This window comes from Phyllostomus hastatus, unplaced genomic scaffold (genome assembly GCF_019186645.2).
Source record: "Phyllostomus hastatus isolate PE091 unplaced genomic scaffold, TTU_PhHast_1.1 phas_scaffold_21, whole genome shotgun sequence".
Taxonomy (NCBI): domain Eukaryota; kingdom Metazoa; phylum Chordata; class Mammalia; order Chiroptera; family Phyllostomidae; genus Phyllostomus; species Phyllostomus hastatus.
The window spans coordinates 46,734,998-46,753,437 of record NW_025334017.1 but is presented as its reverse complement, the minus strand read 5'-3'; the positions used below and the strand labels follow the sequence as shown (position 1 = coordinate 46,753,437).

Genomic DNA, 18,440 nt, shown 5'->3' with positions numbered 1-18,440 from the left:
AAGTGGACTGCGCCCTCCCCAGGCGTGCACAGTGTGTCCATCTGCAATCGTCTTAGCCAGAACTCAGCGGGAAGTCAAGCCTCCTTAACAACCAGACTCCCACGTCGTAGCCCCTGGCAGCCTCCTTGAGTCCACACGGCTCAAGGTCACGAGTTCCACTCGGTCCCTCGAGTGCCAAAATAGAAGCAGGTGCCCCGCAGCTTCTAAGTGAGGTCCACTGAGTGGGCTGTGCCCCCTCGCACTGCAGTGTATTGCAGTTGGTGGCCGGCCAGTCACGGACGTCTGTCCGTTGTTTTCTTGTTCTAACTGCATCGACCCTCATGGGGCAGCAAATGGCTCAGAAACAAGCCCTGTAAGAGAAGCATCGTGAGTCGAAGGTAATGTTAATAATGGAAGCGTGGTGGCAAACCCCAGGAATTGGCAGAACCCCACCCATGTTCCCCTTGTCCGAGCCTGTCGATGACACCCACAGAGATGGCAGGACGAGTTCATCAGATCAAAAAATAAGTGGACTGAGCCACTTGGACTCACCGAAACGTTGGTAAATGGATTTGTGACCATCATTATTCATAACACACCTCATCCTACCTGTGGACTGGGGCTTCAGGTGTTGCCTAAGGCTTGTATGAAACCCAGACGTTCCGGAGTGACGCACCCAAAACACGAGCAGACCCCTGTGCCATTGGGAAAGCAGGTTGCAAGGAAAGGATGGAAATCGTGAGTTACTCAGCAGGTCATCATGCTCATCTTCCTAGCTCTGTGTGGTTTGGGAGGCATCGTATTTAGTTGTGCTCACCACTGAACTCTAATAGTGAGTTAGGGAGAATTACAGCCAGAACTCTGAATCACTCACGTGTACATATATGAACAAAAAGATTGTGTGTTGCATAAATTATTTTTTTATAGCATGGATTGTTGCATTTCTTAGCTTTTAAAAGACCTTTTCCTGTGTTTATAGTGCACATTGCACGCATGAGTGGAATTGCACATGCACATGATTTACAAATAAGTACACATTTTGAGGGGCCGCATGCTCAGAAATGGTCTTACCGGTAAACGTGCAAACCATCGAGAGCTGGTGACCCACCCCTGGTCCGTCTGACAGAACAAGGAGGGTGCTCACAAATGCCTCCTCGTTCTTGATGCTGGCATTCCGTGGTGTCGAGGAGCGTGGACATTTAGGGGCATTATGTCCGTGTGGATAAGGACGCACTCTTACGATCACACATGCCCGAAGGTGGGATTCATGGCACCTACGTTCCTAAACCGACCCAGACAGCATTGGGATGGAGGCAGGTGGACCTCTCAGGGGGGCGGAGCGAGTTCTAGGCTCTCTCTCGAAGGTCCCATCGGCAGTCAGATGGTGAGGCTGGTGGTCCCCAGGCCCCTGGGTCCTAGTGCAGACAGCCGTGGACAGGCTGGGTGTGATGCCAGTCAAGAATCTACACCTGTCAGGGGAGCTTCTGACAACAGGCATAATCCTCGATGTTCCAGGGCCAAGGGTTTTTCTGCTCTGAGTCCCCCAGAACAGGAGCCACACTTATGGGGAAACGTGATTGCTTTACCCAGTGAGCTCTCCACGGGGAAGTGACTGCAGCAGCCCAAGCCCCGTGCACAGGGCGGGGCCTGGGTGGAAGGCAGCGGGTGGTCTGCTGATGGCACACACAGAAGGAAGGTGGGAACTGGGGAAGCCGTTCCATTTGGGGGTCATGGGGATGTACGGTTAAGTATGGGCTCCATGGGGTCCTTGGGTGATAGAATCAGAGTTGGGGCCTGCGAAAGAAGGAGAGCACCCTTCCTCAGACTGGCTTTGACCGCGGTCATCCAAGTGCCACCTGGCTTCTCCAGTTGATGACAAATGTCCCCTTGAACGGAGGTCAAGGATGGCCCAGGTGTCCCAGCCCAGGCGGCACTTGGATAGCCCAGGCACCTCAGCTCATTGTCTCCCCGTCTGGCTGAGTAGATTCTTCCCCGGGATTTGTTGTGGGGTGCTGTCTTGGAGCCACGTGGACACCGAACTCAGAGTTTTGCATGAGAATCACCCCGATCGGGAGCCGCTTGCTTGTGGCACATTTATGTTTACCTGTGGGTGGTCTGTCCGGTCCCAGATCGCGTGCCACCTCTCGGTGATGTTTGCTGGGAGCAAACAGTCAACCCGCATTTACCCAAAGTCTGTGTTGACTGAGGCGGATTCTCAGAGGAAAAGCACCTCTTCGAACCAGCCCGCCAGCGTCACGAATTGTCACCCCCGTGCTTGGGCAGCCACACTCACCCTGGCAACAGGCAGGGCCCAGGGGGCCTTGGGGACCCTGGCTTGGGGCTCAGACCTGACTTTGAAGCCAGGATCTGCTACTTACAAGCGCTGAGGATGGGAGGACATCTCTTTAAGACGTTCGGAGCTACCATGTTATCGCCTATAAAGTGGTGATGACAGAGTCTGTCTCAGGGGGTTACGTGCTAAGTGCATTAATTAGTACAGGCGGAGCAGCTGGCATGGTGCCTGGCATCGGGTGGATGCTATCTAAATTGTCACTCCTGTTCTCACTCCTCAGCCCGTGCTCACAGCCTCAGCGGCTCGACCTTGACCTTCTCCCACCTTACTGTCGGTGCTCAGACCCTTGTCCCCCTTCCTCCTAATGTGTGCCATGAAAACTGTGCCCTGCGCGAGGTCCGGCCCCGCTTGAAGCCCTCCCCCCAACTGTTCCGCACATGGCTCTCACTGACTGCATTCAGCCGGTGTTTAGGGATCCCCTTCCCTCTTCCTGGGGCACGTCTGTGTTTGGTTCTGTCATCCGCTCACACGTCCGGTGCTATGGACGCCAACATGTGTCATTGTAGTCGGCTCTGGAGCCGGGACGAGGCAAGGCAGCCTGCCCTTCGAGCGTTTAGCCGCCAGCGAGAAGACAGACACGCCACAGACGGGGCCCAGGATGGGCAGTGCGTTCCGTAACAAAGACGGGTTTGGGGTGCTGGGGGGAGAGGCAGATGGGGGGTCCAATCTGTGGGCAGAGTCAGAGAAGTTGCCCTGGGAGGAGATAGCGTCGGGACTGTCCCTTGTCCCTTGTCGCTTGATGGGTGGGAGCCGGCCATGCAGCAGCCCCGGAAAGACAGGCGCGGACCAGAACGGCTCAGTGACGCCAGGAGGATCGAAGTGAGGGGAAGCGTACAGGTGGGGAGGGGCGGGAGGTGGAGGGTGGCAGCATTTATCCCGGCCTGGCTCTGTTAGACTCGCGATTGCAGGGAGGTTCGTGGCCCAGACCAGCCCTTTCTTAACGGGGCCGTGACGGCTGCCGTCCCGCAACGGGAGAGTGGTCTCAGCTCCCTCTGCACACTCCTGCCGCTGGAGCTCCCGCAGAGCCCCCGGGTGGGCTTTCCAGCGTGGGCTCTGGGGGTCAGAAAGCGGGGTGGGCAGAGACGTCGTTTCATGTACAGTAACTTTCTCATGAGGAAATACAGCCCTTAAGTGAGCAACTAGTGCTACAGCCCATTCTGTGGATATTTGGAAGTCCTCATTGTATACGTAACTGGTTTATCCCTATGTATGAGAACGTGAGCCATCGTGTCTAACCTTGTTAGCTGAAAGGGAGCTGAGAGAGGTCCTTGAAAATGAATTTAAATTTCATCTTCGGTCTTAATTTACACGAGGCTCTCAATCCTACTGAGAGTGAATTCACGGAGTGAAGTTTTTCATCGCTGGAGGCTCAGCATCATCTTCGGCCTCTCCGCCGTGCCTTCTCCACAGTGTCGTTGACAAGGTTTTCTTCCCAGAGGCCGGGGATTTTGCAGGCGGCTTCAGTCCTGTCCGCAGAGGGGGGGTGCCAGAAGGACCTCCAGCCAGACCCTCAGACCCGACACGAGAGGCCAGACGCTCACAGGAATGTTAGGACGGCGACCCTCTTCGAGCAAACTCACCTGCCGTTCCTGTCCCGGAGGGAGAACGGCTGAGTTGTACATCTGGTGGCTCTTGAAAGAAAAGGCTGAGGCCGAGACGCTGCCTGTCACAGCCTGACGCCCGGAGACAGCCGGCTCGCTGCGAGATGAGCTAACCAGCCCTGATGGGCCTTAATAGACTCAGAAATGCAATTATCTTTGCTTGCCAGGGATCAATGAATTGATTCGTCTGGTTCTGTCACACACAATCCTTTTGTAAATTTTTACTTCTTTTAGTAAAATACAAGGTCTATCCAGAAGGTATCCAGCCATATAATATGAAAAATAGAAACATTTATCGAAGAAGATACAAGATACAAGAAACACTGTACACAGGACAATGACGCCTCAGTCTCCTTCAAAGTAGACAACCTTGGGACCTCACACAGTTCTCTCAACCGCCATCAGCTGCCCCATTGTATTTTCCTGAATCTCACTGATGGTCTGAAATCTCTTCCCATTCAAAGGTGAATGGAAAGTTCTGGAAAAAGCCAGAACTTTCCATTCTGAGCCAGCTGAGTTCTGGAAAAAGCCAAAAGTCTCAGGGTGCCGGATCTGAGCTATAGGGGGCTGAGTCACCTGGGTGATTTGATGTTTTGCCAAACAACTGTGCACGAGATATGGTGCATGAGCGGGCACGTTGTGGTGATGCAGCTGCCAGTCCCCAGCTGCCCACAGCTGCAGCCTCCTGAGCCATCTGAAGAGTTTCCACGGAGGAATGTCCAAGCTTAATGCAAAACTGGATGCAGACTCGCTGCTCCATTCACTCAGTCATTTTGAATGTGACGGCCACACAGCACACACACTCACGCAGTGGCACCTACCGCCCCACTGACTAGTGCAGTGAGGTCGTCATTGTTCACACAAGCGCATTCCAGTCCCCTCTCCTTGGCTGCCAGGTTACGTGGATGTCATGCACGCCATTGTTATTATTATGTTAACAATGGCTGGACATTTTCCAGACAGGCCTCCTGTGCTGAGATTCCTTTAAATCATCCCCACTTCGAGGGGGACGGGGCATTAGAAATGGCAGAGGGAGGGCTGCCCTGAGTGTTCAGCTGCGCAGAGGGAAGGGCTGGGAGGTCGGAGTGGAGGCGGACCCACAAGGTCAATGCCGCCAGGGCTTCACCAGGGACACATCTGTGAAGACAGTGTCCCCCCCGTGAATGGCCAGGGGGTACGATTTTGACACTGAATGCCGTGGCTGTAATTTGCCATTTTAGTCCCACGAGTGTGCACCCATGGAAACCAAATCGTTCTCTGTGTGTTTGTTTAAATCAGGCTGACCTGCGATTCTTGCATTTCCATCCAGCACAAGGGGGGGGGTGGGGTGGGCCCAGTAATTTCTAAGAGGCTTTGTTTCTCTCAAATCCCATCATTAATATTTTCATACAAATGTGATCTTCCCCTCCCCATAAAACAGCATCGTTATAATCATTTCCACAGAGAATGAGCAGAGGTTAGTTACCCAAGTGCTTACAGAGATGGATATTCTGGATTATTTTTCCAGCGAATCCACATTCCTGTTAACCATGATCCTGGTTTTTCTTTTTTTACTTTAGAATCTGTGACTCCAGCAGGCCGCTGCTGCTTTAAGCCTTTTATCCTCTTAACCCCAGCTGAGGACGTGCGGGCGGGTGTGTCGGGGGAAGAGCCTGGCTGGGGCGATGGCAGCCCTGCAGGGATACCTTGGGGAGCTCAGAGCCCACCCCCCGCAGGGCCTGCTACCCCCCCGTGGACCGAGGACAGAGCTGAGTGCCCGGTCCCCTGTGTGTGGCCCCTCCGGTTCTGCACTCCAAGTGGCTCCCACTCCAGCAGGGACACAGCTGTGTCTCCTGAGAGACAGAGGTCTCGGTTCTAATTCCGTTTCTCCTGTCCCAAGCCAGGGACCATGGCTAGTTACTGACCTTCTCCGGCCAAAGCCTGGCCCGGGTCTCGCCTCCCGAGGCTTCGTGAGCCATGGGACCAGCCCAAGAACAGTGATGGCGTAGAACCACGGCGCCGTGTTTAGAGCAGGGAAGGGCCCCACTGCTGCTTTCGAGCGCCTGCAGCGCAGGCTGAGGTGGTGGAAAAACAACTGACAGTGAAAATGAGCCGGGGGTGCCTGCGGCAGAAGCAAGAGCAGGTACCCCGGCTTTGTAGACAGAGAAGTGTGTGCGTGTGCACACACGTGCGTGTATGTGTGTGAGAGCACTGGGAGGGCCGAGCACACACGCAGCCTGTTGGAGCCGGCCTCGTGATGGGCACGGCCCCAGTCAAGCTGCCGTTCCTGGTTCAGCGCCCAGAGCTTTACGAGGCGGCCTCTGCGTCCCTCTGTAAACGTGGGGAGTCTTGTCCCTTTCTCCCTTCTGTCCAGTCCACTTAGATGGTGCCCGCTCCCTGGCCAACTTGCTGAGCCAGCCCTCACGGCACTGCGGGTGTTACCTTCAACAGCCGTGACCACGAGGCCGCAGCCCCGTCAGGCCGGGGGCCGAGGCCCCAGGTCCCAGCAGCGTGGGCCCCTCTGGGCCTCGAGGCCGACCTGCGGGGGTCCCACTGGCTCCCCAGGGGGCCCGATTGCGGAGACGTTCCGGCCGCAGTTTGCCCCCCGGCATGACGGTGAGGTTCAGCGTCCCCCGTCACCGTCATGGCCGAGCGGCCCTTGCAGCCAGATGGAGCTTCTGGGTGGTGACTCTGTCTGCAGAGTTCTGCCCGGACACAGATTTGACGGATGAGGGTGTGGACGTTTTTATACAAAAGGGAGAAAAAGAGAATCCCCGGAAGACTCCAGAACGGCTTCAGACCCCTGGCAGTGCTCGTAGCAGGAGACAGCTGAGAGACACAGCGGGTCGTGGGAGGGGAACTGGCCGTGGCGGCGGCGGTTCCTTCTCAGAAGGCGAGTCCTGCCGGCCGGGCGGGTGGGGCGGGGGGGTCGGCTGGTTGGGGCGCAGCTCCAAGCGACAGTGGGCGGGGGTGCGTGCCCGTCATCTCCCTGCCTCTGCCTGTCCGTCCCCCACACTCAGCCAGCTGGCTGTTTCCCGGGCACGGTGTAGTGGCCTACTTCACCTGTCGTCATAGCCCGTGTGGGGAAGCATGACGCATGCCAGGTTGTGTGGTTCTTTTTAAAAAAATATTTTATATATTTACTTTTAGAGATGGTGACGGAGGGAGAAAGAGAGAGAGAATGAGAGATCAATGTGTGGTTGCCTCTCATGTGGCCCCCACTGGGGACCTGGCCTGCAACCCAGGCATGTGCCTTGACTGGGAATCGAACCTGCGATGCTTTGGTTTGCAGCCCGTACTCAATCCACTGAGCTACGCCAGCCAGGGCATGTTGTGTGGTTCTTTTCTTCAGGAGGGAGTTTGGGCCGAAGGCAGCGTCATCCAAAACAGTGCTCTCAGCGCCCGTGTTTTCTGAGTCCCTCCCATGTGCCGGCACCTTCCTGTGTCGCCTCCTTTACCCCTCACGGCAGAGCGGCAGACGAGTGCTCTCATCGCTCTCTGGCAAGTTTGGAAACTGAGGCTCGGAGAGGCGGGGTGCTGTCCGCCGCGGACTGGCGATGCCCCGAACACTTCTCCTGAGGCTGCATGCCTGGCGGGCGCAGGGCCGGGGTCCGACCCAGGTGTGACCGCAAAGACCTTCCCCCCGCACACTGTGGCACACCGTGCCTCCCGCTGGCTTTCTGTGTTAGCGTGAGAGTGGCAATGATGCTGTTAATCCAGCTAAGGATTATGGGAGACTCGCCTGGGGCTGCGCTACACATTCTTTCCGTCACCCTCCCCCGACCCCGTGCGTTGGGTCTAATTCTTTATCTGCAGGTTGCAGAGGAGGAAGTGGCAGCTCGGAGAGGCCACACAGGTGGGGGGCGGTGAATCTGAGACTGAAACCACACCTCATTTGATCTCGCAGTGGTGCCTTTAACCAGCACACCCACACCCGCGGGTGGAGGGGCTGGGGCCGTCTGTGTACGCAGTAGCCCGTGCCAGCATAAACACCCAGTCCTCGTCCCTCCCTCTCCATCCTGTACTCCGGCCAGACTCAGCTCCGCCCCCTGGCCCCTGTACTCTCCCCTTCTCCAGGAACACCCCTCTGCCTCTTCGCAAACTCCTCTTTGACCCTGAACGCTGTTCCCTCTTCCCCAGCCCGGCCCAGACCTGCCCACTCTTCAGGGCGCACTCAGGGGAGCGTGTGGCTTCAGCCGCACTAACTTGTTCCTGGAAAGTGGGGCACACCCTGGATGAGCCAGGCGAAGTCAGGCAGAGAGGTGTACAATGTGCACGGCGTCCCCCGCCATCCCAAGCTCGGCCACAACCTGCGCCCTGACACGCACAAGCACGTGGCGGCTCCCCAGGGGACGTAGACCTACTGAACGCAGTCCCAGCCTGGCTCCCCTGGGACCAGCGTCATAGTGCAGCTCTGCTGGACATGGGTGATGCCCGGGGTCCTGCCTTCTGCAGTCAGCCACTCTGTCCCACTGGCCTTGACCCCTGATTTTCGCCCCTGTTTCTTGACATGGGGGGTCTCTCATGCCCATTCCACTACCTCTAGGGACCAGTGTCAATCCCCTTCTGCCTGGGCCGCGCCCTGCCTCCCACGTCAGGGAATGTCTGCACATTCCGAGCGGACCTTGCCTGCCTCGCTCCTCAGAAACCCTGGGTGCCCGCCTCCTTGGGACCACGGCCATTATTTGTGAGTCTGGCCTCCTCCTCTGCTTGCCTGCAGGCCCCCCAAGGGCAAGGGCAGTCCCATCACTCCCTCCCCTGTGCGTCCTCAGCCCCAGTCTTGGCGCCTTGCACCCAGCGCCGGTCAGTTTGCACTTGAGCGTGACCGACGGAGCGGCAGGCACGTGAGCGGAGCAGACAGAAGCTTGCAGTGGCACTTCTGTGATGGTCACCGGCACGGCATCTCAGTGTTCGGGCCCTTTGCACTCTGGTTGTGGGTCGTCACGGACCCAGGCATCTGCTGCGGGCGTGGATGGGTTGACCTCCATCGGAAGGGTCCTTTTGCATCCTTGGAGTTTCTGTCTCAGTTCTCCTTCTGAGCTATCCATCTGTCAGTGAGAGACACCTTTTCTGAAACGCCAGGTTCCTGGTAGGAAGCATGGAGGACACAGCGGGCATCTTTCATGAGTATTCTCTGGGCGGAATGAGACAGTGCGTGCTGGACAGCTGGGATGGGGTCCAACTCAAGGTCGGCTTCTAGGAGCGGGCGACTTCCTGTGTCCTCACTCTGACGTTATGGCTGTCGTTGTTGCTGATAGTCACGATGTGCCTGAGAGAACAATGAGATACCTTGCCCATCTGTTGGCCGAAGGTCTCCCCTTATCACTCAGCATCAGTCCGTATCCAAGAATGAGGTGATGCCCAGAGATGTTGGTATGACGGGTGGATGACGAGTCCACACCAGGGACCCCGCAAACCCCTTGGTGGCCTCTGGGGCCCTCCTCGCCCTTTCTGTGTTGACTGCCCATTAGCAGTCCGGGCGAGCGGAGTTTTGGGAACGAGCACAACGGCGGCTGGCGAAGGACTCGGTGCTAGCGGTACCTTGGGCACTGTGCTGGGGGCACCACGGGTCCTGGCCCATTTGACCGTCACAGCAATTGACTTGTAAGTTGAGAAAGCCAACGCTCAGAGAGAAAAGATGAATCGCTCAAGGTCACACCCCACCCGCGAGTGGCAAATCCAGGATTTTAACACCTGGCCTGTCTGGGGTGGAAGCCAGCACCTTGGGGTTCCATCGCGTTTTCATGCCGCGCCTCCGTCCCGTGCGCCCGAACCACCTGTGAGTGGTGTTGGCTTCCCAAGCCGTCCCCCACCCCCCGCGATGGCTGGGGTCCCGTGCAGGATCCAGTCTCGCCGATTAGAAGTGCTCTTCCTGCAGAGACCTCTGTCGCAGTGTGAGGCTGCATGGCCGATTTTCTGGTCTGAGGTTCTAAATTGCCCGTGTCATTTCAAGCTGTGCAAGAAGCCTGACAGCCGGCTTGCACGCAGCCTCGTTTAATCAAGCAACACGCGTGCGAGGAGAATCAGACGCTCCCTCGAATCCGAAGGGAGGCGGGCCGCCACCTGTCGAGTGTCACTCGGTGCCCGGCAGCTCGTGACGAACCCCGTGCCGCGTTGGCCCTCTGGAAGGAGCCTTCCTTCTCCCTGCAGAGGGAGCTGCACCGGCCGTTTCTCTTCTTCGAGCAGCCTGGACACGCGGCCGCCCGGGCAGATGCGAAAGCCCGTCTGGGCTGACTCCTGAGGCGCGGCAACAGGTCCAGCAGGCGGTGTGCGCAGGCTCGGCAGACGAGATGCGGGGACAGGCAGCTCAGCCACCCGATTTTTGTGCGCAGTGTCTCTCCCACGAGGCTACCTGGTTGGGTTGCTGGTCTGACTTCTTAAGAAGCTGCTTGCATGAATAGGGACCTGTGTCTATGCACAGTTTGGAGCCGCCATGCAGGAGTTAGAAAAACGATAATAATGCCCATCGTTTTCATTTCTGTCCATAGCAACTCCCCAAAGCCCCTGGCGCCCCCGCTGGCGAGGGAGAAAACGGGGGTTGGGAGAAGTTTAAATAGTCCGAAGTCACCACACTGGGTGCGGTCATCGTCGTCACTGCCACTGGCGTTTTGTTTCGGGGTTTGGAAGAGGGGACAGTGGCAGCAGAGTTGTGGACACTTTGTGTAAACCTCCAAGTCCGTGCGCAAAGGGCACGCGCCTTGTAAAGGCCCTTCTTGTCGCCGAGTCGGGGGACAGTTGTCCCAGGAGCCCCATTCGTGTGGTTGTCCTTCCTGAGGTGTCTCCAAGGAAGAAAACAGATATTTCCAGAAGGCTTGACAGTGTGAGTCGCGCCCAGCAGTGACTCCCTTAGAGTTCTTCCAAATCGCCCAATCATCGACCCTGTTCAGGGTTCACGTTTCCTTTGGTTACAGGGACGGGGTGATGCCGGTCACAAGGAGACAGGGCCGCGGCGGGAGGGGGTGCTGCTCGGTGGTGAAACCGGCCTAGAGAGGGAGAGTGGTACCACTGGTGGTTTTCTCGAGGCGAATTCCCCCAGCACGGCCGATTTCGAGCTCGCCGCTTGGAGCCAGAGGACACGAAGCGTCCCGAGAACAGTGAGCGGACCGAGGACACAGCGCTGCCTGCGGCGGGGAGGCACTGCTTGCAACACCGCAGCTCCGGGACGGGACGGGCGGTTCCACGGCCGCGGTCCTCTCGCGCGCAGTTCTGCCGGCGCGGGGATGAGAGCGCTCGACCAAGTCCTCTTTCTTTGGAAGGACGGGTGGGGGCGGGGGACTGTGGATTCGGAGCCGACGACCGCTGACAGCGCGAGCCCCGCAGGCTCTCCCCGGTCAGCAGGGAGACGAGGAGGGTCGGGCATCGCAGTGAATATCGGCAGGATCTACAGGAATCGTTACGATCATTAAGTTTTGACCGCGTCGCAAGATACACACAGATTTTACCGAGCTCTTGGCGTCACCTCCTCTTGAAAAAACTATCCGATTTGCTGTGCAGGCCACTCAGACTCAGCGGGATGTTTGCGGTCCGGTCCTGGTGGGCAGAGACTGTCGGAACAGATGCATCATCTGTGAGTGCGGGGTAGAAATGTACCGGTCATTCCCTGGGTCTCCTTTTATGGTTGTTTTGAACACCAGAACTTCTCTCGGTGCCAAAGGCGGGGACGTAAGCGTCACGGAGGAGGCACCAACCTGCTGATCACACCATGGAAGGGCACACGTCAGTGTCACGCTGACCGAGGGACGTCAGCCAAGGATGACTCTTTATTTTTGTTTCCCCTGAGGAATCCCGTGCGAATCGGATGATTCAGCCTTTCCGGCACGTAGTCCGCAGCCGTCCACCCCCTGCGCTGGGCGCCTCTGTTCTCTCTGACCGGAACTCACTCCCCCACCTTCTCCCCCGCTGGCCCCTTCCCCGAGGACGGGAGGAGCTGCGAGCTTCCTTTCTTCCCAGCGTGTTTCTGAGGGTCCGGCTGGAAGGAGGTGGCGCTACAGATAGCTAAAGGGTGTTCGTAATGAAACAATAAGGTGGTTTTGGAGATTTGCTCCTAAATGTTATTTAATGCATATGCGCTGAATATTTACACATTTCTCCATCTCTGGAGGTTAGGGTTCTCATCTTCAGGACGGAAATTATGGCAAACGCATCAAAGGCTTCCTGAAAGAATTAAACACGATCGCGTATGTCACGAGTGAACTGGCGTGTGGATTTACGAGCCGGCAGAAGGTCCGTGTCAGACAAGAGGGCATAGCTCAGGGGCCTGGAGCCTTCTGTTCAATCAGGACGGAGCCCGAGTGGATGAGCCGAACTGAAGCGTATTTCTTGTCAACACCTTCTTGTAAGACCGTCTGACGTTCTCAATGACGACTAAGCCCTTGAAGCGCCGTTCAGCGGCATCAGTGTTTTTAAGGAGTAACGATTCAGACGGTGCCTTGGAATCGTTTATAAGAGGGTTTTGATTTATGCAACCGACGGTGACTCCCGAAAGGCGTAGAAAAACTTGTGCCTCTAGCGTTAGAGTTCCGCCTGCCCTTGGCTGGCCTCCCTACTTTGGATAAGTAGTCCGATATCAACAGTGACCTGATGTTTTTATCGGGTTGGCACTCGGGAGGGTGTTTTCTCTCACGGAGAATTTATGGAGGGCCGCACAAGATCGGGTACTGAAAAGTCCCGCTGACACAGGCGCCGGCTCAGGGGTGCTCCGTAAATCTCAACTATAATAACTGTGGCCGCTCCCGGCGCGGTCTGATCGGAAAGTGATGCATAGGTGCTGGCAACGACGGACCCATTTTCCGTCCGGCGAAGAAGACGTTGGAACCTGACAGCCGGTGGTAGTGATGGGGGGTTGGGGAGGGATTTGTGTCTTTTCCCATAATGATGGGATTTTTGAAACGAGCAGGTCTTTTATTAAAGAAGCCCTACCAGGTCCTCTTGCGTTTGCATGAATCAGAGTCTGGCAGTTACGGGCCCGCCGGAATCCAGCCTGCATGCATCTTTCGTGCTGTCGACAGAGGGCTGGGTTGCTGCCGCTAACTCTGCTCGGAATGGCTGGTACCACTCTGGCCATCGTCATTGATTTAGGGGCCACCATTTACAGTTGTAGAGTTGTTTTATGAAAATACAAATGTCTGCCTTTCCCTGAAATGCTGAAGCGTCCCGCGGTGCACCGCCCATGTGTTCCTCTCTAGAGGAAGCGGGGTTTTGTTGGTTGTGTTTTTTATTTTATTTTATCTATTTTTTGTCTTCAGCTGTTAGCATTTCTGGGTGGCTGGCTTCTCTTGGAACTGATGAGGCAGAAAGAGCATGCAGCAGCTTACCTCGTGTCATTCCTTGGGCCCGGAGGCCGCTGACTGTGGGCGTTCCTTTCCGCCTCGGAGAAGCTGCTTTGTTGGCTGTGTGCGCGCTGCCCAGAGTTTGTAGCTGCTCAGCGGTGCCGGGCTCCTGCTACGACGCGGCCGCCCCGGCAGGCAGGGCGGGAACCCGCTCTGCCTCGGTCTCCCTCACCCGACGAGGGCGCTCGCGGCCCATGGCTGTGGGGCTTCCCTGTGGACCTCCTGGAGGTTTGAACTGTCTCCGTGTGCTGAGCCTTTGCTCCCAGGGGACGACAGGGCCAGGGTGCTGGGAGCTTCCGCCATGGCCCTTCGGTCAACTGGCCAATACCTGACCTTGTTTTAGGTGTGTTTCTGTTTGGGTGGGTTTCTGCATTATATCCGATTTGCTGACGTTGAACTTGTGGCCCATTGCACCATAGCTCACACCCCAAGGAAGTGGGCAGGGAAACTCACAAATGCAGAATCCTTGAGGAGGGTCACTCGCACGGGATTTGCAAACAGTTCCCTTCACTCTGTGGTTTGTCTTTTCATCGTCTTCACAGAGCATCTTGCAGAAGAAAAGTTTTTGATATTGATGACGTTGAATGTATCGATTTTTAAATTTCCTCATCATGCTTTAGGGTCAAGTTTAAGAACTCTTCGCTTAGCTCTAGATTCCAAAGCTGCCTTCTACTTTTTTTTCTTAAACGTTTTATCGTTTTACCTTTTGCCTTTAAGTCTGTGATATTCTTTGAGTTAGTTTTTGTATCAGGTGTGAGATTTCAGTTGAGTGTCTCGCTGGGGTTTCAGTTTGGCCAAGGGATGTCCCGTTCCTTCGGGACCATCTATTGAAGAGGCTACTTCCCTTCATTGGATTGCTTTTCAGCCCTTGTCAAAACCGCCTGGGTGTACTTGTGCTCCTGTTCCCGCCAGGTGCGGGCAGAGAGCCCGGCTGCCCACCTGGCCCCCGCGTGCCGCAGGGCAGGTGGGGTTCTCATCACTGTCCATCAGTGGTGAGCACCCGCCTCCCCGCTCAGACCCTCTCTCGCCAGGTGCGGGCACCGGCCACAGGGGCCTCTCGGTTTTACGTGGTCTCCGGCGCGGCCGATGGAAGTGTCGAGCCACCACTGTCTAAAAACTGTCCATCGTGCTAGGCTGCCCCTTTCAGGTCCTTTCTCTAGAGGAAGCAGGGTTTTGTTGGTTGTGTTTTTTATTTTATTTTATTTATTTTTCTGTCCTCAGCTGTTAGCATTTCTGGGTGCTTGGCTTCTCTTGGAATAGGTGAGGCGGAAAGAGCATGCAGCAGCTTACCTCATGTCATTCCTTGGGCCTGGGGCCCCTGGAGTGTGTGCCTTCCTTTCCACCTCGGAGGAGCTGCTTTGTTGGCTGTGCGCGCTGCCCAGAGTTTGCGGTGAGCTTAGTGGGAAGGCTAGGAAGCCGTATGTCCACACAGTCTTTCTTGGAAGCAGACATCAGGACAGTTACCATTGTACAAACCTTCCATGTTACAGAAACAAAACCAAATCCAGAGCAGTTGTGTGATGTGTGCAAAGCCACACAGCCCTCAGACGATGTGGCCCAAGCTACAAGAATCCAGTGCCAGGGCCCTTCGCCCTACATTTCCTCAGTTTACTACAGGTGTGTCAACAGAAACACTCCACACGTACGTTCCCAGTGCAAGGACATCGACGGCGAAAGAGCCCCCGGCCATGAGCTCAGCGGGCCGTGGGCGTGTCCATGGTCCCTTTCCCTCCCGCTGCACTCTGTCTCACTCACGTGCTGGCTCGTCATCAGTGGGAGGGGAGAACAGTTATGATGGGAGAGATGTGCCCGGTAGCACTCGAGGGAAAGGGCCGTTAACCCCGAGGCGCAGAACTGCAGAAGATGCTTCCACACCTGCACGCAGAGGACTGCTCCCAGGGTGTCCCGGTGACGCAGGAGCCCACACAGTGTCACAAGGGGATGGAAGTTGGAAACCGGACTGGCAGATTGAAGACGAGCCAGAGAAATGCCCTGGGCGTGGTGTCCGGCTGTAACCCAGAACGTGCAGCTCAGCTGCTGAGCTTCTAGAGCAAGTGCCTGTCCGTGGTGCGAGAGTGACTCCGTCTCCATGCGTGTTCTACCACGGAACAAAGCCCCACACAAACACAGTCTTTAGTCTCTGGCTAAAGAGAAACCACTCCGCTTCGTGTCCCTGTGCCGTGCGACCTGTCTGTCCCTTTTCCTGCCCCCATCCCCAGCAGCCTGTGTGTGCCTCCCGTGATCTCAGGTGCGCCCGGCCTCCCGTCCGGGTTGGCCCACTGCTCCTGCCGATGGACCGAGCCCCCTCGACGGCACATGCTCACGCCCGCTGCCTAGAAACACCCACGGTTCCCTGTGACCTTAAGGGTTAAGACGCGGTGATTTCAGAAGAAGCCAACAGAAAGAAGTGTGAGCTTCAGCCGCCTGTCCTCTGCTCTTTCCTTAGGTATTACCAGATCCGAGTGACCTTGAAGGTGCCCTCCAGGATCGCCCACAGACTGAGTGCCTCGCTCCTTGGACAGACAGGTGAGCAGGAGGGTGGCGGTGGGGCGCTCGCCGCCAGCGGTAGACCGGCACTGATGGCTGTGCGCGAGGGCTCAGCGCAGTGCGAGGTACACAAAGACACTCGGCGAGTCCCTGCTGGCAGCTGCATGAGTTTAGAAATGGAGACTCGCCGTTGGTGTGGCCATTGCATGTGCGTTGTTGCAAGGGACGCCTGCTAGAGGAAACACCGTCTCAGGCGATCTGGTATAAAGCTGGCCAAGGGGAGTGTTCGCTGAAGTCACACCGGGGAGGAAGAAGGTGGAAACGGCAGAGCAGCTCGGGGGTAGGAGGGAGCCCTGCTGTCAGAGGGAGCTGGATGCTCAGCCGGGCGCAGGGGCCGAGTCAGCAGGCGTTTGAGGGGGAGTCCGATGCCACACTCTCAGCTCGGGGCACGACTGCCGAACACAGTCCGTGTTCGAACTGGGGGCGGCTGGCGTACGGGCGGGTGTCCGGGGCTCCCAGCAGGTATTCAGTGTAATAGAGCTTTGGGCCAGAAATAGAAACCTCATTCCGTAAGCAGTAAGGTGGGGCAGTGAGATTATGGCCTGGGAGAGAGATTTACATTCGTAGATTTGGGAGAACGTGCCGCTCAGCCCGACCTCAGGGAGAAGGAGACGCATTTCAGGATGGAGGAGAGAGAAAGTAAGGAGATAAAAACATGGAACTACGGAGAATCTGTTTCGCTTTCACCGGACAAGTGAAACTGGCCAAGAATGTCCAGTAGAGATAAGAGTTCTAGTTATAGCCACCGTCCAGAAAGTTCTTTTGTGATTAACAGCCAACGGCTTGGCTGTCAGACCACCCACTGTGGGAGTTGTGGCACGGTGAGCAAAATTGCCTGCATTTACTTGAATTCCCACCACGTAGGAGTGTACACGCCCTGGTCTGCTCCGCTCCCCCTTGGAGGAGGCGTGCGAGCTGTGGGAAGGGTGGGGCAGGTCCCTCGGGTCACTCAGAGGACGTCCAGGGGACTACAGTGGTTGCCAGGCATCAGGGTGACTGGGACCTGTGCTCCAGAAAGAGGAAGGCGCTGGACACCTCCTGCTCCTCCCCCGACTCGGGCAGAGTCCGGTGTTAAACGCTAGTCAAGCTGCCACACTGCCAAGCTGTTTCTTCTCCTCCACGCTCCTCCTCTCTCTGGGGAAGAAGTCGGGCACCCGAGACGGCGGCCACCCCCAGCTCTGCCGTGGCCTGTGCTATAGCCCCGCCCACCCCAGTTTCTGCCAGAAGAACTCGGCTGAGAGTAGGGGGTGTGAACCCTGACGTTGTATGAACTAGTCGTGTGACCTGGGGCCATGGCAACTTGGAGCTTCCTTTCCTCACCCGAGAAGTGGCTAAAAGTCCGTCCTCCGCAGGCTCCTGCCTTAGAGCGTACAAAGGAAAGCCTGTTTTGCGTTCCACAGAGGTTCTAAGGGCAGAGGAGCCGGGGCAGGACCTGGCCCCCGGTGAGCGTCCCATCAGTCCGGCCTGTACGTGGTCCCGGGACCGGGGCTGCGAGGCCGGCGGGCCCTGTGCATATATATGGACAGGACGCCGACTCGGGGGTGACACCTGGAAGTCGGGTGGGACTAACGCCCCGATGTTCTGATGGAAGCCATCCCAGGCTGGCGAGGACTCCAGGTCTTCTGTGACTCGGTAGAGCGGCAGCAGCCGAGCCGCGCTGGGAGCTGAGAGGCCCTTGCCGTGAGGACCAGGGGCCTGTGGGGCCCCTGGCAGCGGGCAGAGCCCGGCGGGCAGCCTGGCGGGGGGGGGGGAGGGAGAAGGATGAAGACAGGGCCATACAGAGAGAAAGGAAAGAAAAATGAAATGCAATTGCGGGTCAAAAGTGATGTTCTTCCTTGGTGTAGTTTGACACGGGGTCATTAGGAGGCGTTCGGTGCCCGTGAGTCCCACGCGAGGCTGTTAGAGCAGGAGGCTGGCGCAGGCCAGCCGCAGCCGCAGCTACGGTGAGGCCCCTCCCCGGCCCGGCGGGAGCGGGCGGCGTTTCCGATGGCTTCCTCAGAGTGGACTTCCCGCCTGTGTTCTTTCTGGCTAGACATCGCTGCGTTATACAGGCCTCCAGACCTTAGTGGCTTAAAACACTGATTCTTTTTATTTTTAATCTAATTTTTATCGTATTTTTGCCATCACCATTTAGTCCCCTTATATCTCCCTCCCGCTGCAGTCACCACCACCCTGGTGTCCGCATCCGGGAGTCCTTTTTCCTTTCGCTCGATCCCTCCACCCCTCTCCCCCGACTAGCTGTCATCTGCTCTCCATCTGTGAGTCTGTCCCCATTTTCCTCGCCAGTTTGGTTTGTTCGTTAGATCCCACATAGGAGTGAGATCGTGTGGTTTGACCGGGGGGCTCGGCCGGGCACTCAGGTGCCGCGCTGTGCTGCGGGCCCCGTGGAGGGGCCGCATCTGAGACGTGTTCGTTCGCCGGGCCAACCCCGCATTCGGGCGGCTGGAGCGCTTGAGGGAACGCTGGGCTTCCGTCCCGTTGGGTGGTCTGACTTCTCACGTGGCAGCCCAGTTTCCCGGGGAGGAAAGAGAAAAAGACTGCAGGTCTCCTCAGGCATAGGCTGGGGACTGGCACGGGGCCACTCCCCCACACTCCATTGGTCAGGGTCCCTGGCAGGGCCAGTCTGGCTTGGAGGGGAAGGGAACCCTACTC

The 18,440-nt window shown here is 57.1% G+C and overlaps 1 protein-coding gene across 2 annotated transcripts in view; it reads left to right on the top strand.

Annotated features, from left to right (window-relative positions):
- The window catches only part of FAM135B (family with sequence similarity 135 member B), a 156,739-nt gene that overhangs the window by 66,642 nt on the left and 71,657 nt on the right, over positions 1 to 18,440 (top strand). For both annotated transcript variants that reach the window (XM_045861243.1, XM_045861242.1), the window contains exon 3: positions 15,688 to 15,767. In XM_045861243.1, coding sequence (XP_045717199.1) covers positions 15,688 to 15,767 — 80 coding nt within the window. The remainder of the gene's footprint in view (positions 1 to 15,687; positions 15,768 to 18,440) is intronic.